The 20,742-nt window shown below is 34.0% G+C and overlaps 1 protein-coding gene across 2 annotated transcripts; it reads left to right on the top strand.

The window, feature by feature from the left end:
* Positions 1-921: 921 nt before the first annotated feature.
* On the top strand, positions 922-9,926 carry LOC145049437 (uncharacterized). Of its 2 annotated transcripts, XR_013683278.1 has the most exons (5): positions 922-1,471; positions 3,339-3,708; positions 3,797-4,868; positions 4,951-5,079; positions 9,775-9,926. XR_013683278.1 is itself a non-coding variant. In XM_078997848.1 (4 exons), exons 1-4 carry the CDS (start codon positions 1,027-1,029, stop codon positions 4,978-4,980), a joined length of 1,917 nt encoding a protein of 638 aa, XP_078853974.1. In that variant the 5' UTR covers positions 922-1,026; the 3' UTR covers positions 4,981-5,148. The 2 variants fall into 2 exon arrangements, 1 of the variants encoding a protein (XP_078853974.1); XM_078997848.1 differs by lacking the exon at positions 9,775-9,926 and having other exon boundaries at positions 4,951-5,148.
* The last annotated feature ends 10,816 nt before the right edge of the window (positions 9,927-20,742 follow it).

The following is a 20,742-nucleotide window of genomic DNA, read 5'->3' as shown; positions in this document are numbered from 1 at the left end:
TTTCATCATCCTCATATATTATAGAAACAATAGAATTTTCCCACTGGTTTCTGTGTAGGTATATTACGATCATCAATTTTACCTAATCGATTGATGATTTATCACCCTCAAATGTTGGACCATCATCAACAACAACCTTATATTTATACCTAACATCACCCTTGTATACATGTCCATTGTAAGAAGGAACCTTATTCATTGTCATATATAATAAATTATATATTTGGTTGCTTCTAATACCGGAAGACTCATTCGATTGGAATGATTTTCCTCTACATATTGATTGCCACTTTCCAAACATATCATTAACAACAAACAATTATACTACGTTAGGATCCATACTACTAACAAAATTGAGAAATATCTAACATCATTATCGTCAATAATCTTTATAACTATGTTTGATCTAGGATATTCAAAAGACAAATAAATTTGATTATATATAATTTGAACTTCGAACAACTAACCTAATGAACCTATAAAAGTTTATATCGTCGATAAATCTATATCATATTATGTGTAGTTTAGAACAATATACTACGTAGATACGTCGATTTACTCACATTGTCATGTACCGCAAACAAGTATTTTCAAATACTAATTATACAATCTCATTTTTCCAGAACAATACTCCGTATTCTGAACTTGAATCCGAAACACCATTTTCAGCCCGAAATATACGGTGTTAGATTCTTCTTAATATCATATCTCACAAACCACTGACTCCAGAATGACCTAATATGAAATAGAAATGATTGTTATATTGCAAATTTCAAAAAAAGTAACAATTACTTTTATTAATACTCTAGTTTATGTGGATTACTTTAGTTAATTTGATTACTTGAAAAAAAACACAAACACAAGTTTCAAACCTTAATTAAGAAAAAAACCTCTTGAAACAAACACAAGTTTATCAAGAAAAATAATTACTTCGACTCTACCGCGGGGCGAGGATTCACACGAATAGGCTTTCGCAAGATCTCGCTCAAATCAAACAAAATTTCACTGCCATCTCAATCGCGACTGATGCCTACAACCACCTCCGCCTCCGCTGCGGCGGCTGGTAAATCCCCAATTGCCTCCGACTCCGACGAGTACGAGTACGAATATGAGTACGAGGAAATAGAAGTAGAAGAAGAGGTAGAAGTAGAAGTAGAAGAAGAAGTCTCCGACGAAGAAGTCAATGAAGAAGAAGACGAGGAAGAAGTAGAAGAAAAGGGAGAAGATATATTGCCGACAATAATCGATGGTGAAGATCACAAGAAAAGTGCGCATCATTCTGTTGTCAAAATTGACGAAGAGGAAGAGGAAGAGGAAGAGGAAGAGGAGGAAGAAGAAAAGGAAGAAGAAGAGGAAGAAGAAGAAGAAGAAGAAGAAGAAGAAGAAGAAGAAGAACCGGAAGAACAAGAAGAAGTAGAAGAAAAGCGGGAAGATATATCGCCACCAATCGACGATGGAGATCACGAGAAAGGTGCGCATCATTCTATTGTTAAAATACTACTTTTGCCATTTTCACATCTTAACTAGGCTTCGAGCTATGCCCATGATTTAGTTTCTCAGTTATTATCAGTGCTGCTTAGATTGGCGTATTTTAATTCTAAATTTATATGATCATGCAAGCAATTCCCCAATTCGCTTCATTCTAGGGTTTTACGCTTTTGTCAATGGACGAAGACTGAGGGCTCATCTAGTTCTTTATCCTCATGTACTTGTAGATTGGGACAAAGTTCTATACCTTATTCATCAAACATCCTCATTGTCTTGAGGATTAAATTACCAATTTTATAATATTATAGGGCATACCTACATTTACAGACTAGCCAAATAACCATAGGCAGACTAGTATCCCTAGACATTACATACTTTCATCTTTCTTGTTGATTCCATCACCCATGCACTCTGATTCTGCATTTCTGTGTAAAATTTTCTGTTTGCATAATGAAGATATTCATACTCATAAGTTCCCTACTTCCCTTACATTCCTTTCACTGTTTCAATTGCTCGATTTCCAGATACAATGTCAATTGTTCTTGGGATCCTTATATGCCTAAAGGATTTAGTTCTATCCCTGATGCATTTAATGTGATCAATGATCATCTCTAGTTTTCCTTCCCTTTAGCTTCATCAACTAACCTGTAGCTTCACCAAATTTCCAATTTTCAAGTAAAACTTCTTGTGAGCTTTACCATGAGCTTCATTTACAACTTTCTTTGCTCTCTTTGGCTAGTTAATGTTCTTGTTCGATGAAGCGTCTTTATCTACTGTCTACATTTGATTGTTGTAAACTTGTAATCACCTTATTTGCTACGTTATAAATGCACATCGTCATCTTTCTCCCCCTCATATTTGCTCCTCCTCTTATACCTACTTTAATCATTCAATGTGGATCTTCTTTTAGGTTTCATCATCTAGTTCTATGATATTTACTTCCTTAGTTGGGCTTATATCGTGCCTAATATGGGTCTCATCCCTTAAAAACCTATATGGGTTGCAAACTATGCATGACATTGCCACACTTGATCTTCTGTCCTCATCTATCAAGAATCTTGACAACTATTGAAGGTTACTCATGTGTCATAAACTAAATTTACTTCTACATTTAGATATCTATGACTACAAAAAAGCTCCGATATTTTAATCATCTCCAACTTGACAAGACACTCGAAATTCAGAGAACAAGAAGAAACTAGCAACTTTCACATGATTTGGAAAGTCTCCTTTATTCTCCAAAAATGAAGTTATCTTTAACATGGAAGACCACTCAACCATATCTTCGACTTAAAAGTGTTGAAAAACACTCTTTAACACCAAAATCATCTTTTTGTTGTTTCTATTCTCATGGAACAACCGAAATGATTATACTAGTTTCCTTTGCAATAAGATAGAGACAAAATGTTGGTTTAGAAACAAAAACTATGGTAGTGTTAGTGTAGGGAATTAGGGATAGAACTGATTTCATGACTCAAATAACCAAACATACAACCATGGAAACAACACTATATGCTGTTACAAACTAGTTGTTGTTCAATGGAAAAGGAGGTGCTTTAGAGCATCAAAGGAAAATTTTGGATAGAGGGTGTATGTTCTCTTCTTTACCCTTTTGCTTGAGTTTGCAAGGATACACAGTTGGAGTTCTTTGTGTGTATCATATGTTACTTTAAATGGCATTCTGAAGGGTTCTAAGGCTGTTACACTAGAAAGGACTCGACGAGTTTTTGTAGGGCTGTTTTTGAGGATGATAAGGGTATTCACGTCTTTCACACTATGACTATTGGTTGCTTAGGGTTATGAACTTGGAATCTGATTGCTGACTATAGACATGCTGTGGACCCTTGCAGGGAAAACAACAACTGTAGATGATGGTGACATGCTTTACACTGACAATGATAATAAACCTTCTCAATCTGATCATGGTGGGATCACAACTTCTTCTGTCAATACTAGCAACCCTGTTGGTGTATCAGTATCAGCTGAAGTAGTGAAAGTGAGTGGAGAATCTGTGATTCAAGTTCCCAATGATGATGATGATAAATTCCCTCCTGAAAAAGGATCTAAGGAGTCAAATGAAGTTATTCAATCCCCTCTTTCTGAGAAAGAAACTAAAGAAACAAATGAAGGTAATAGTAATTTCCCACCTTCTTCTGAGAAAGAAACTAAGGGGACAAATGATCAAGATATGGATGATAAACACCAAAAACAACCAGTTAGGTACTTTTTCTAAAACATTACTAACTTCCTTTCTTTAGATTTTCTGAACCCTAGAAGCCTGATATGTATTAATATCCTGATTTTCCAGATTGGATGTGCCTTTGAGAAGGCCTAGAAGTTCATCACCTGTGACAAAAACCAAAGAAGGAAACAAAAGACAAGTTCTTGTATGCGAGTTTTTTGCCAAAGGTTGGTGTATTAAAGGAAAGTCTTGTAGGTTTCTTCATATAAAAGAGTCAAAGGAGGACAAGCAATGTAATTCTCAAAACACCCCCTTGATTTCTGCTCAAATGACGAAAATACCCCCGTTAAACCATAGCTCTGTTTGGACTAGTAATTCATTGTTGTTTAGTTCCTCTTCCTCATCTTGGAATAATCCTGATTCCTTTCCAACCATGAATGATTACAAATCTGGTTCTGAAACAAAACATTTGTATCAGAATCAGAATCAGAATCAGGATAAGGTTTTATCTGGTGATTCTCATTCAACAAGGTTTTATAAATATGATTGGGAGCCTTCAAAACCTTTTAGATCAATGTTTCTTCTCTCACAAGGTCTTTCTCCATCTACTCTATATGATCCAATCCGTGATAGCATTGATCAACCGGATTATGGAGTTGGGGTTTCTAAATTTTCTTCCTCATGTCAAGGGCCTTCAACCTCAACCACACATTCACCAAAAACCATCAATCCACCTGTATTGATCAACATTGATATTGATAATGCCAGTGAAAGACATTCGGTTGCTAGTCATGACAAGGATACGAGTTCAAATAAAGTAAATGTAGAAAAAGGAAACGAGCATATGCATACGAGCCATGTTTATAATGGAGATATGACGGAAGCAAGTGAAGCAAATGATGGGCCCACAAAAAGGGAAATTAAAGAAACTAGTGAAGCGAAAGGGGATGAGGTTGTTATGCAAAGGGAATCAAAAGCACTTAGACATTTTCGTGGTGCTCTTATAGAATTTGTTAAGGAAATTGTGAAGCCCGCATGGCGTGAGGGTAACCTTAGCAAGGATGCTCACAAAGTGGTTGTTAAGAAGGTTGTTGATAAGGTCCTTAGCACATTGTCTTCTGAGAATATTCCAAGCACCGAAGATGCTACCGATTTCTATCTTTCTTCGTGTCAACAAAAACTTGTGAAACTTGTTGAGGTGCGTGTTCTCTATGAGGTGAATTATAGAATGGAAGACATTTTCTACTTAATTTGATATTTGGGTATATTTTTACTTGCAGGGATATATTAAGAAGTATGGGAAATCATGACTTGCTTATATTTTTAGAAACTTTCACCAAGGGCGGAGGTTTACATGTATTAGAAGAGACATGGCCTCATTAAGTGCTGCAAGTTTCTATGATTTTGTGGTAGAGTTGTTTCTCCTTTATGACGTGAAATGTTTATGTGGTCTTATGCTAAAAGTATGGATTTTAACATGTTTTTTTTACCCTACCATTATCATTCTAATGGTTGCTATTATGTTGTGGTGAAAATTGGCCGTTGTGAGTGGAAACGACAATAACCTTGGTATAAAATTGACAAATCAATCTATATAGTTGATAAGTTTTGAATGTCACAAGATAGTATAACTTGATAATAATACTAAATTTCACAAAGAATTAAAAGAGTTTTAACATAACTATAACAATAACAACACTCCGGTCACATAAGAATAAGAATGAGGTGTGGTGTTAAGAATGAGGTACGGTGTTGGGAGGTGAACTGTTTCCACATATCACCTCTAGCATAAAAAGAACACAAGCGTGGGTGATTTTTTGCTAATGAAAGGTCAACTCACAATGCTAAGGAAGCAGATACTAACAACGAAGCAAGAAGCAAGTAGCAGAAGAAGTTGAAACTAAATGGGGGACACTAGTAAAACGGTAAAAACTTAGTACCATGCTCGATTGATGGAAAGAAATCTAATGTCTAAACTACTAATACTACTCCACTACCCTGATTTTAAGCCTTAACACCCTTGTCTTGTGCATGAGCTAACTCTTTAAAGTCTAACCTCACCTATCTTCTCATTTCCTTCTCAACCGTCCTCTCATTGCACCATTGATAATGACCATCTCTACACTTCTAATCGCAGTCGATGGTTTTCTCCTACGGACATTGTTTGCACCACTGCAATTTTATTTCCCTTAGTTTCTCGATGATCGACACCATTTCCAACAAAAATTTAGTTGTCTTGTTTGGTTCCTTGTCCACCAAAGCTCCTACCATATGTCCACAACTAGATCATTTTTGCAACCTTCATCTTCTCGTTCTTGAGTTTAATCGGCCAACATTCAGAATCATACAACAAAGCAAAGATGGCCTTACAACCACCCTGTAAAATTTTTTCTTAGTTTGAACGAGACCTTGTCACACAAAACTCATTCGACTACCCTCCACTATAACCAACATGCCTTTAAACGACGAGTTATATCATCTTCTAATACCCCTTTTTTATGAACCGTAGACCCTAGGCACTTGAAAATTTTCTTTAGGTGTAGAACTTGCTTTGTACTTCTATTCCTTCACCATTTGATGCCTAGAAAGAGTTTAAAAACAAACTCATTTAAATTTGATGTGGTTGAGTTGAAAGACGATCTATTTACAAGTTCGAGGCATCACACATGTTTCATGAATTAAAGATGCAACTTTAGTTTAGTTAACTTTGACGAATTGAAACTCACTCATTTAATCTATGAACGTAGACACATAATCCCCTAACTATTTTAATCCTTATAGCTCGTAAGTATTTTTCTTTTAGGACGATAAAGACAAATATTAAATGAATAAAATATATAAAATAAAAGGGTCTTTTAAAAAGCTTTGCATCATTCCTCATTGAGCTATCAAGATCCAACTTGTGGAAGACATTTATCACCTTCAATGGGTCTCCATATATTCTCTAAGCTAATGTCTCCTTGAATGCTTTAGCTCATGCTCTTGCAACCGCTATTTGGAACTTAAATGTGATCTTTTGTAGTCATGCCCTATATGCGTCATTTCTATTCTTTTGAAAATGATTTGTCCTCAAATCGAAATCCACATCAAAATGACTTAAATCGTGAATGGAAAATCAAACCAAGACTATACTTACCAAGAAAATCTAGTTTGTAAGCAGTGTCATTGATGCACTTTAGAACTTGAAAGGAACACCCCTCTTCGAAGCTATTAGGAATGTTGTGTTGGAACTCGTTTTCGAATAGGTAACAAAACTTAATTACCTTGTTAAAAAGTCATCTTATGCTTTTCTTTGTTGGCTTGTTTTTCATGTTACTTTGTTTTCCTCTCTATGTTTGGCCTTGCCTTCGTGTGCATCCGTTTTATGAGGGCAATCTTTTTCTTTTCGTCCAAATTAACATCTTATATCTATTTTCTAATTCATCTTTTTTCTTTCCATCAAAATTAAGTTGTTGAGGAATAAGTAGTGGAATACAAATTCAATGGAGTTAGAGTTTCATGGTGTCAGACTAGTTGAAAAGTTAGTTTTTTCTTGAAAAGCTAAGCTAGCTGGTAGCTGATAAAGTAATAACATTTGGTAAAAACTAGCTTCTAAGCCAAGATGGAAAATATAAAATAACATAAAAGGACATTTAGATATATAAGGGTATAAGGGTATATTTGGAAAACTTGTAGAAAAAGCCGTATGAGCTTATCTATATGCTATATCATATTGCTTTCCAAAAAGCTATCTTACAAACTACTTTATTTGTCTCACCAAACATTACGTTGCAATAAGCTCAAATAAGAAGCTAGCTTATAAGACACCTTATTGTTATAGAATTAAATCCGACACTCATGCTTGTGCGGCGTCCTGAGGTTCATGCTAGAACCTTGAGAATAGCCTACCCAGATACACATGCTGACTGGTTTTGCCCTGTCATCGGCTCGGCTCATCAGGCAGGCGACATTAGCCCCCGATCGGTTGTGTCTAGCCCCGACAGTCCACTTCACAATTAAGTTCTCTAGCATTTACAACTCAGCAAAACGGAAGCCACTAGACTAACAATGCCCTCATGGACTAATATGGCCCCGTAGATCTCAACTACAAGCTGACCAATGGCACGAGCTTCTTTCTCTTTGGTCATCACGGTCACACCAACTTTTTGTCGTGACATTCTCCCACCGCCAAACTCTAGCACCTCCTCGTGCGGTAGGAGAAGAACTCTTGTACCTTCCAATCTTGATGAACATCATATACAACTGCATAGTGCACTCTTTAATCCCAATCACATAGACATAGGGTCAGGATCCTCTACATGTGGCCATACCCAATCTACTCTTAGACTTACACGAGGAGGTGGAGCAGTCTTCTGTAGGTCCCCTCTAGGCAGGTCGACCCTCTAGTCCGCCTCTATATGGACCCCACAAAAGTGTACAACTGGCTTAATGTATGTCCTATTTGCTCGAACACGTTCTAATACCACTTGTCACAGACTTAAATTCGACACTCTTCCTTGCTCGCGCATCTCGATGTTCCCGCTAGAACCAAGAGACCAACCTACCCAAATACCAACCGGTTTTATCATGCCATGGGCTTATCAGGGAGGCGGCATTAGCCCTCGACCATTGAACGTAATTGTACATTTTAACACGATCTTGAATTTCAAAAGTTAAACATTAAGAGCTTGTTGTAGTAGCTTCTTGATCCTCCTCTCCATTTCTTTGACATAGTCGTACACTTTTTGCTTTGCTTTAGATGCTAAAATTTATTGTGAAAATCATGAAAAAAGTGACTCGGTACAAAACTTGCCTCATGATCTTGATTGCATCCTAGTCTCAATAGGCCTTCATTATTTCTCCACCTAGTAATCACAAATTCATCCTACCATGTTAGTGCTTGGAAAACTCAAATTATAGTGAGATTTACCTTCTTACGATTGGTGTATCCATGGTGATCAAAGATGAACTCCATCTTTGTCTCTCTCTCGATGCATGACTCCAGATATGATATGCTTTAAAATGATGGGACTCTCATCATTTATGGAACTCAAGTTGTTGCCTTCGAGTGCTCTCCTTTTAGACTTACTCTTTTCCCCATTCATTGCTTCTAGCTTCATTTTCTTCATCCCCAATGGAAACATGTGATGATATCATGATAATCAAGATAAAAGTTTTTTAATGATTATGTCTTTGATCAATTCTTTCCTATACTCGATTAGATTTAATTTTCATCAAACATTGTCCTCATGTAGTTCTTTGTAGAGGTGATTCACTCAACCCTTGTGTATCTCATACACAACTTTTATCCTCACTTAATCTATCCAACCACTATCTTTTGCCACTATTTTATAAAGCTCTAAACAAGCAAAAGAATAAATAACCAAGTTTTATTTGTGGTCTTGAGGAATTCATGTCATTTAATTTATGAGGCAAACACATTGGGTGTCATATTACTATTTTATTTCATTTAATTTACTCTCATTAATGGGGACCTTGCCTTTATTACCTCAACTAATGGTTACAAATATTTCATTGTGTTTGTCAATGACTTCTTTCATGCAACTTGGGTTTTCTTGCTTAATACATTCCATGAAATATTTTAAAATTTTCATGATCTTTATGCTTTTGTTACAACCCCAAGTTTCATGTATCTGTCTATTATTTATAGCATCCTACTTTCATTTCTTCTTATTATATCACTTTACTTTGAAAAATCTACCCAATTATAACAATGCTATCCAAATACAAAACAATTTAAAGTCTGAAAATTAGGTGTTCTAATAAAAAAAAATTGAAACTACAATGCTATAAACTCGATATATTTTTCAAAGTACAATGCCTTAATAAGAAAAAGATTAATCTAAAAAGCTATCATTGTCTCTCAAGATTCAAGATAGATACCTTTAAAGACATGAATCTTATTAGAAAAACAAATGCATATTGATATTGTTAACTTGAGTATGGAGTTCATAAAAAGATAAATAGCATCAAGAATCATGTTGACTACTTATAAAGTCATTGCTTCTCTTTATAGATCACCTATGATATTTGTAATAGTGTTAGTTATTCGGAAAAAAAATTGTAATTTTCTTTTTGTGACTCGCTTTCGATCTCACATGTAGGTAAAAGACATGAATGCCCTTTTGATCCCTTAGTCCTAGAGGTTGAGGAGGGTATTCACGTCTTTTTAGCAGACGAGAGACTATAGCCAATTGGTTTGAAGATAAATGCTTCTTCACAAGATGCTATCACAATGTAGTAAAGAGCTGGTTATATAAAGGTGACAATTCTATCTTCTTTTGTGTAAGATTATTCATGTTTTTAAGTGCTTTATAATTCATTAAGGAGTATTCATTGATAATTTGATTTGCTTATTATAGCACCGCACTTTGATTTTTATAGAAAAGAAAAAAAAAACCAAAGTATAGCAATATCATGATTTCTGTTAAAAATAAAATTTTCTTTTTTCTAAAAATAACTAGAAAATATTTCTTTTATTTTTAATCTTTTATGTGTTTTATTGGTCACCCCTACACGTTTAATACGATTTGTATTGATCCGAAAGAAGCTATCATTTATATGTTTGTGATTTAGAATCTACTTTTATTTATTGCATTTTTAACGACTCAAATAATTTTTTTTATTTAAAATTAAAGTTTTTAGTGCTTATTTTTTATGGTTACGAGGGCATTCACGTCTTTTTATTTTTTCAGAGTTACAAAGTAAAATGTCCTAATACGAAATCGTTTGAAGTACAATGTTATAATTAGGTGGAATTTCTAAAATCTAAAGTACCATCGATGTCCTAACAAGAACAAGAATAAATTCAAAATATAATTTTGTAATAGAAAGAAATGAAAGTCATATGCTATAATAATACACAAATGAATAAAATCGAAATTTCTATATCTTTCATTCATCTCAGAATACCGTGAATTGGTGAAATGCAAGAAATAGCAATGTACTTTCGATAAGCACAACTCTAAAGAAACTCAACATGGTCATGATCCATTTTTTTTTTGTCTAGTTAACAATCGCATAATCATAAATTATTCAATTTTAAATCGAAAATAATAATAATAATAATAAGAATATGTTTAAATCTGTTGCACAATATTTGTCTTTTTAACAACCGTAGATGGTTCAACCGCACTGCAACTTCTACACGGTGTTGTAATCGACTGCATAATCTTCTTCCCAAATCCACCGTTTTTCTCTTCTTTATTTCCATATTTTCCAATTTCTTTTTTATTATTTTTTTTCGAAGAAACACCTCCACTTTTTCTTGGCTCCAAAATATCTCTCATGGTCACATTTCCATGTACTTGTGATTGCGATTGCGATTGGTCATCGTCTTTTGGTGATTTTGCAGTGTAACTGAACTCAAAATTAATATCGTTTTCTGATATCTTTGTGGTTTTTCTAGGATGATGACGTGGCGGTTGTGGTTTAGTTGTGTATTGTTCTTGAGTGCATACGAGACCGGTTAATGAGAGAGAATCGGAAGAACACATGTCGGCTGCTACATCGGAAGATGGCATCTTGATCACCATGGAAATTGGAATGGATGCTTTCGGGGGGTAATTTGGTAATTTGGTATGAATATGAAGTATGAAGTATGAAGAATGAAGTGAAGGTTCATTACTTTGGGAGTTGTGTATATATACGCCAAATAGAGTGTCTTCATGCGCCGGCTTTGCTATCTTACTCCCATTTGTTTTAGGGAAAAATACAAATAAATTTGTACTTTTACTATTTTATCCATTAGTCCATTTAATAAGATAAAAAAACATTTCCTGGATATCAGATTTGATTAATATTGTTTTTCTTAACAATAAATAATTAACAATAAATAATAGTTCAGTGGCAAAATGATAAAACGGTGAAAATATGAGAGTTTTTCCATTTTAAAAGCGAGGTAGTCGGAGAATTTTTTTTAATGGTCAAAAAGTAAAATGCTTTAATGATATGATAAAAAAACAGTTAAATTGGCTAAACTAATAAATTGACAAATATAAAAGAGCTTAATAGACCTCTTTTTCAACAGTAATATATTGATTTAGTAATTAAAGTATTTTCCGTCGTGATTAAAGGATTATGTTTTTTAATTCACCATTCATAAAAGCATCTTTCTCCTCGTTACTATTTTGTGAAGGCAAAATACGGAAATAAAACATCGTGGTTATATAGTTTTTATGAATTTAGTTGTTGCACTATTATTTTCTTAGAAAAGATGCCATGATAGTCATTTTTTCAATAAAATAGCAAAAATTCTAGAAAAATGGTCATTTGTACACGTCACCATCTATAAAAATCTAGATAACATGTGATTTATTATTTATTTATTTACTAGATATGAGACCTCTATGCTATATTGATTTCAATATATAAACATTAAGCATTTTATAAAGTAATTGAGAAAGAAAAGAAATCAATACGTTTGTAACATTTATATGAATTTATTTTCAAATTAATATAATGATAATTTTACATGAATATAATGAGAACATTCCATATATAACTGTAAATTCTGAGAATTTAATATAAGAAAATCAGAAACCTCAAAAAATGACAAATGAAAAATAAAAAAATTAAAAAAAAAATCTAGGAAAAGCCATGTGGTAAAATGATTTTCATTTATTAGGTTAGATTTTTTTTTTGAATTTTAGCAAGTCACCACATGTGAAAATCTAGGTGACCTGCTATAATTTTTTTTAATTAAAAAAAGTTATATTTAGAGGTCAACACCTACAAAAATCACCTAGGTGACCTTCAATAAGATTTTTGCAGGTCACATTTGTGATTAGGAAAACCCAAATGGTCTAATTATTATTTTGAAGTTCATATGCTTAAGTTATAAAGTTTTTTTTTTTCATAATATTCACCGAATAAGTTATTTTGGAGGTAAAAGAAGTATGACTTTTCGACATCCTAATTAAGAGTGTAATATGTGCATGTATAAACCTTGTTACAAAGAAAACAATGAAAAAAAAAAAAAAACTAAAACCGAATTTGTATAACGTTATAAATGATTAAATATATATATTTTTTCTTTTTATGTTTTTCTATCACCTATTTTGGAGATAAAAACGTATGTCTTCCCACTTTTAAATTTGAAGGTGTATTATGCTCATGGAAAACAATTATTACAAACAACACAATGAAAAAGAATCCATTCAAAGGTAGTTTACATAAAATGAGTTATAAATGTTTGAAGTTGACAAAATATTAAGATTTTCATAGGCCACCAGTGGTAAATTTTCAAAATTTTAGTTATTTTGTGGAAAAATCTTAGAAAATTTGGCTATTATGGTGATTTATTTATTTATTTATTTATCGAATTAGGCTCTAACTATTATTGTAAGAAGCATAAGAAAAATATGATAGTTTGGTGGCTACATTTGTGAAAAATGGTTTTTGTAAATAGTAAAAGAAAATGTAACAGTGGTTGCTAAATCGACATATGTTTTTTTTAATGTATTTCTATATTTCACTTTTGTGCAATTGAATAGCGATTGTGGTTCATGTCATTCTGGAATTGGAATCATGGAATGCACGTACGGACGATGTTTAAATATAAGGCGGCTGTGGCCGGAATAATGTTGATGTGTTTGTTCGGGTGAGTCTTACGAAGTGTTGTGTTTTTTTGCTACAAAAACTACTCGGACGAGAATTTTGTCGTGTTATCTTGAAGGAGGGCCCATCGCCGTCCTCAAATATCATCCACTACCATTGAAAAATGGAAATGTATTGCTATCCAATTTGTTAAAAAAATTTTAGAACATGATATAAAAAGATAAAAAAAATTTGGGGTTTTATTTTTCCATTTGTTAATATATTAAAGAAAAAGTATTTTTTAGCTGTCGTAAAAATTATATATATTTTTAAAACATAGGCGGAGGCACATTGGATCCTGGGATACCCCTCAAAAAATTGTTAGTGTAATATTTTCGAAGATTTCGAAACGCAGATTCGTTCTACCCACATACCACCTCACTCGATCGAGATCTCAAAAATGGAATGGAGCTCTAGTGGATTCTGAATCGTCTTCTTCATCTCATCTTCTGAATCATTCTATCTCCTCGACATTGCGCGTCGTGATTTTCAAAGGGTACGTACCCCGGGAGCCCTAAATATTCTTTGGATCTAGCAGTAGCGTTTTCATTTGATTTATTTTAGTTAATGTAACTCAAATTAGGATCTGTCTATATGTTTATCGCGAATGATTTGTCTCTGTTGCTCTGATTTCACTTCAAAATCTCAGTCTATCGCATGTAGTTATTGATTCAATTTATCATGTAGTTGCATCGGGGAAAGTCGAGCATGAAGCTGGGGAGAAAGAGACTTAATTTCTCTTTGTATGATTCCGAACTCTAAACTTAATTTTTATGAATACTGATTCGACATATTGATTTTAGCACAGTCCATTGACGAATCTGTGCGACAATTTGATTATCTCAATTCAGGATTCCGAGGGAAATCAAATATCACATTCAGGTTTATAATAAAACTCCGGAATTCATCTCACATTGTGTAGAATCGGGTTAATTTGGTTCTAATCAAGGATCAATTTGATATTGGGCTTAGGTATTCGAACCATGTCTATAATTGAAAAGGGTACTTAGGATGACTTGTTTCCCCATGAAAGAGGTGGACTTATACATATGAAGTTGGAGTTCATTCTTAACGATGAGGAGCGTAATAGGTTCGTTTAGTGGTACTCTCTTTATTTCTTTCACCATTATTTCATTCCATGATGTATATAGCCATATAAGAGTATTTGGATGCGTTGTTTAAGTTAATCAATTTCAAGTGTTTGGAAGTTATGTTTATCCTATTACTTGTAGAGAGAAGCTGCAATGAAGAAGAAGCAAGCTAAGATTCTTAATAGCAGGCTAAGAAAGACAGAAAGTGCCAAATCTCTCATATCATTGCTGCAAATACATGAGGTCTCACGTTTGATCTTGCACTATCTAAAGAAACATTTAGGCCTCGTTTCTATATAAGATAGAATGAATGATGACAAATTTATAAAAAGTCATTAAGTAACAAACTACAAATCACTGTAATTGGTGAGTGTTGGTTTAATCAACACAAAGTTTTTATTGACCATCTCATTTCCATATCTTATTGTATGTTACACAAATTTTTTTTCGGGATACCCCTTAACTTTGACCCTAGCTCCGCCACTGCTTTAAAAAGGTTTAGAAAAGGTTAAAAAATCTTGTTAAGTCTCTTAAAAAAGTTGTAAAAAATTAGTACTAAAATTGATTATAAGCTTTATAGAACAATGTATTTTTTTTTTTTATTTTGTACATGAAATTTTTTTGTCTATATTTGACCATTTTTTCCCCTACGTTCAGTCTTTATAACCGACTCTTCCAGGTTAAACCGCAGAAATGACTTAATAAGATATTATAATTTTCAGTTTGTATACATTTAGTCCTTATGACTGATTTCTTCATATTTTGCTCACGAGATTCTATGTGTGACTATCATTAATGAGGTGTTCTCATATGTTACTCATCCTTCACTTATATCAATAACCTAAGTCACGAATCGGTCAAATAATGTTGGTACCATAGTTCTCTCCAAGCAAAATATGTTTCGGCTTCGGCTTCACTTATCTCCATAGCAGACAACGAAATCGTTTGTGATTGCTTCCTCCAAACTCGAATATGCACTTCCAAGACAAAAGAATTAAGGAAGACGTTAAAAGAATTTACACATCCAAGACAAAAGAACACCATAGCAAAAAGTTTCATCTGTCTCCATAGCAAACAACAAGATTTTTTATGATTGTTTCCTCCCAACTCAAATTTACACTTCCAAGATAAATAATCTTATTGTCTGCAGTAGAGATATATTAAACCGAAGCCAAAGACATTTTCTGCTTTGAGAAACTAAGGCACCAATATTATTTGACCGATTCGTTAGTTAGGCTACTAATATAAGTGAGGGACGAGCCACACATGAGAACACTTTATTAATGATCTTCCCATGTAGGATGCATGTAACATTCGATTTCAGGTACTTCTTTCTTGGTCCTTTAAGTTTGAAAAATTATACGAAAATGGTCGCTCATACACTGGGCGTATGTTTAAGTACCTTAGTATACCTTCTAAAACTAGTAGTTTGACTAAAATTCAACCCAGTTCAAAAGTCAACAGTCAAAGTTAAATGTCAATAATTATCATCAGCAAGCCTCCATGTCGTGGCCTCTATGTGGTCATGTCGTGATCATAAAATGACAAAACATTCGGGCTGATCCCTAGTCGCCACGTCGTGGCGGCTAAAAGGCCATGTTATGGGAACCGGTCCTAAACAACTTAATGGATTAAGCAGTTTCCATCCATTCCATGAGCTCCAAAGCTCAAATCTGATTCTTTCCAAGGCCTTAATGGATAAAGTTTCCAACTTTATCCATTAATAGACCCCAATAAGTCAAGATCTTAAAACCTAGCTCCTTAATTGCAACTTAAGGCATAAAGTCAAGCATTAAGAACTTAATCCTAGAGATCTCAAATCCATAATTTCCAGAAGGGTTTCCTACCCTAAAACACCATAAAATTCATGGCTTTATGGATATGCATGTGTAATGCATGCCTCTTCCTAAATTAGGTCAAAATCATGAAGGGATGAACTCAAACTAGAGCATGAGCCCAAAAAACTCAAGGAATCGTAGATCTAGAACATATAATACCAAAAGGACCTCAAGGATCAATAAAGTTGCCAACTTTATGCGATCCATTCCTCCAAACTCACACAACATGAAAAGGGGACAAATTAGAAACATGAAACCAAAAATCTTGAATCTTGAACACTTACTAAGGTCCAAAATATGCACAATAGAATGATGACAAAGTTTTCTTGCTTGATCAACACACTAGATCACCTTCTTCTTCTTCAAGCTACCAAAAGCACCAAAATGAACCAAGAATCACCAAGGTGGATTAGGGTTAACGTTTCTAAGGTTTGAGAGTGATGGAGATTAAGGAGGACACCCTAATCCTTGGGATAAAATGCTTAAATACGATAAAAACCCTAAAATCATGGACTTGGGCCAGAACAGTTTCCATGTGGTGGCCACCTTACTCACGTCATGGTATTCATCAGATGAATGCGTTCCATAATGGCTCTTCACATCGTGACCTCCCTATGGTCACGTTGCGACACATGATTTTTCCCAAAAACCATGTCTTTGACTCCGTTATGCCATATACTAATCCAATCTGAAAACAGGTGTTATAGAAAATAGTTACATGACACTAGCTTGTGTCTGAGAAGTTTAGAGTTTAAGAAAAAGTGTGTTTCTTTTCTAGATTTGGACTAAGGTGAGTACATACCTAGAGTACATGTCCCGTATTACCACAATTGAACTATTTTGAAGCATTAATTATACTTAAATGATTTTGAATGTTATCTGGCCTTATGATATATATATATATATATATATATATATATATATATATATACACACACACACACATGGCATTAAAATCCATTTTGGAACATGCTTTGGTTTGGGAAATGATATATGGTTCGAAACACATATTATGTAGCATCTTTAATTGTGCATTTCATGTAGGATGGGTTTTGACTTTTGAGAGTCACTATGACTCAAGTTCCATGTAAATGATGAAATTTCGAAGATTTCACAGGATCTTGTGTCACACCCTTAAACCGGAATGGCAGAAACGTTCGAGGGCAGATGACTTCATGTAGTACCGTAACAATTGAATACATAGTAAAGAAAGCAATATAACCATCATATATATAATTGAAAGTTTACATTGTTTGAAAGGTACATGTTCAAAACCAATTACAATATGATGTCAAAATATGAATTTAAACTGGTGCCGTAGCGTCCCTTCTTCAAAAGCTGTTTGTTACCTGTAATTATTGAATCCCTAGGACATACAAGTCGTTTTGGAAGAGTAGATCAGCATTTAAGCTGATGAGTTTCATAAGTATTTAATGACAATGTTTGTATGAACTAAAATGAAATGGTTTGTTTTTGTTTGTTTGTTCCTAGAAAATCCCATATTTTCTACTGGTATAAATGTAGCCTTCTACCAAGACTAATGTTTGTTTCTAGAAAATTGATGTTTTTCCGTATGTCGGTGGCAGTTTAGAAGTTCCAAAATTGTAACACAATAATGTTTTTCATGCCTAGAGTAGTCAATTTATGTACGTATAAAGTTGCCAAGACGTCTGAAAACCCCGTAAATCAATGTGTTTTTAATACTCCATGTGAGTTTTTATAACCATGCTATTGACCAAGACGGCCTATACACAACGTTCTTCAGGCGTTGAAATGTTCTGACACTTGTCACCCCAAATGGTGTACTGTAGCTAACAGTCAGGGCGCGGGGTTGTCAATCCCGTATAGATCTATACAAAAACACCATGCTCCCCCTCCAAGGGATTCTGTATATAATATAGGACTTGAAATGTGTACTCGAATGTACGTGAAGTTTAATGTCTCATAAAACTTAGTATAAAACTGTTGGGTTTTGAGGATTCTAACACTCCTAAGTGTACATGCAACCCTAAATACCTTGGATCTATGTTTTCTCTATTATACATATAATTATGAACATCCAAGGTATTATCCTAATCTAGCATACAAAACAATGAATATAACAAGATAGAATACATACCTCTTTGATGTAGAATGTCTTCATGAACCTTGAGTGCCTAGTGCCTCAAGTGTGACACCTCAAATGGTTCACACAACACCAAATACACATGGAATGACTTGAGAGAAACCCACACTTCATGAAATCGGCTAGCCCTTCTATTACACACACTAGTGGCCGATTTTGGTGAATAATATGATGCTTATATAGTTTGTTACAATTAGGGTTACACCATGTAAACCCTAATTGTCATGACCTTTCATTTCCATGACCCATGGAATATGTAACCTCCATGGAGCATCCTATGCGTTTAACCCAACTTGATTATCCATGGAGCTTTGGCCCACTATATAAGTTATGGATGATTTGCACAATCAACCCATATATTTAATTAGTCTTCTTTTGATCACATAATTAATTCTAAATTAATTCTTAATCAATTCAGTACTAATTAAATATTATTATTCTTATTATTAATATATTAGAACTTATAATATATTAATAACCATAAGTGTCTTATTTCTCTCATTTAGTCTATCCAAGTGTATGATGCCATGCAACCCAAATGGACCATGCCGGGTCGGGTCAAGTCTTACCAATTATAGTTATGGACTTAGACATTAATCCAACAGTCTCCCACTTGGATAAGTCTAAAACTATTATTGCGTATGACTTCAAGAACCGACTGGAAATCGTAGCTCTCAAAAGCTTCCATCGAACTCTGACCTTGCCGATGAACTCTGACCTTTGTCAATGACCTTTCCATTAGATAAGGGATCATATATTCCTCCATTCTAGATACCATATGGACTGAGATATGGATTATAATCATTCTCTCTGTCCATTTGTTGTTTCTCGATTTCCGATTTATGACGTCTGACTAATTGAACAAATCAAATCAGTCCTGGCCCGGCCGAGCACTTCCATTTGTCATCATCAAATCATCGAGGGGCCCAAAGATATTGCTTTTATCTCGAAGGTAAAAGGAATGGATAAACTTCGACTCATATGGCTTGTTCTACTACTTGTTGAATCATACACAAAGGCACGTTTTATAACATCGAGTTAGCAATGCGTTTTCATGCAATCAATGTATAACCAACTCATAGTAACAACTCATATCTCTAGGTTTGAAGAATATAAGATATTATCGTCTCATGATCATTCGTGATAAACTCCATGAAGTGATTCCAATGAGCTCGGGTTGAATCCAATACTTAGAACTTATGAGCACTCATGAGTGTTGTAGCCCTTTGTCCAAGATCTTAGACCTCTACAAGCCAACCCATGACAGTCTTAATTCATATCTACTTCCAACATATGACCGACTGTGGATGGTTTGAATAACTTAGTCAATCAGAACAACGACCTAGTTATTCTGGAAGTCAAAACATGCAAAGTGAAACACAATAATAATCGAATCTAATATGGTCTCAGAACTTATGAATATAAATAAAACACCTTTTATTTATCACCATAGGATTACACATTATTTATTGTATACTGTTTCAGCTATCAAATTTATTCTTGAATTTAAAACAATAGTTATCCCATGCTACAAGCATGTACACTTTGTTTTCTAAACACTAGTCATGCCATACACTAAGTATGCATACTATGTTTGTCTATGATCTTCACTTTGTGAATTAGATCAATTGAACATAACTCCAATGATCCTCTTTCACAGTCCCAAATCCTTACTGCAAATGCAAGAATTCCAAATTCATGCCATTTACTGAAATCTGTTAGATTCTAAACTTATATGCATTGATCTTCTTGTAATGATTATGCACAAAGTTGGAAAGACTTGACAAAAATCATTACAGAGCATTCCAAAGGAGATCAGCTCCTTGGAACATCCTTCTTGCATTAAGTTTCCTAATTTTACACAGATTAAATAATTTCTAACTTTGAAACATTTCCAGATTCCATTTTGACTATCACTTCTGAACAAGAGTTGCCTCCTTACAGATTATGTCAATATGGTCCTTCCAGAATTATCACTATACTTCCAACTGTCCTTGAGCAACCAATCTTTGGTAAACCTTAGATTGTCCTCGACAATTGTTTAATCCTTTTAGTCATATCCATTCTAGACCTTTTCCCTTCTTAATGTCCCAGGCATTTGAAAATTTCTAGAAAGGATGAATATAGCGCATGTAATCGATCCTATATCCGAAGCATATGGGACACGATTCATGATGTCTCACATAAAGACTAAAACAGTCTTTTGCTATAATATTTCCATTTCTATTTGCCAAGTTCTCATAATTCAGATTATGAAAAGGGATGCCGTAATCATAATCGAATTTTAGAACGCAAATAATGGACCCATATACAGAATTTCCTTATGTTGAGCCATTCCAACATAACATTCATATATATATATATATATATATATATATATATATATATATATATATATATATATATGTATATATATATTCT

Source organism: Lactuca serriola, chromosome 1 (genome assembly GCF_051521515.1).
Source record: "Lactuca serriola cultivar US96UC23 chromosome 1, Lser_US96UC23_V15, whole genome shotgun sequence".
Classification (NCBI taxonomy): Eukaryota; Viridiplantae; Streptophyta; class Magnoliopsida; order Asterales; family Asteraceae; genus Lactuca; species Lactuca serriola.
This window is presented reverse-complemented; position numbering and strand designations above follow the sequence as displayed.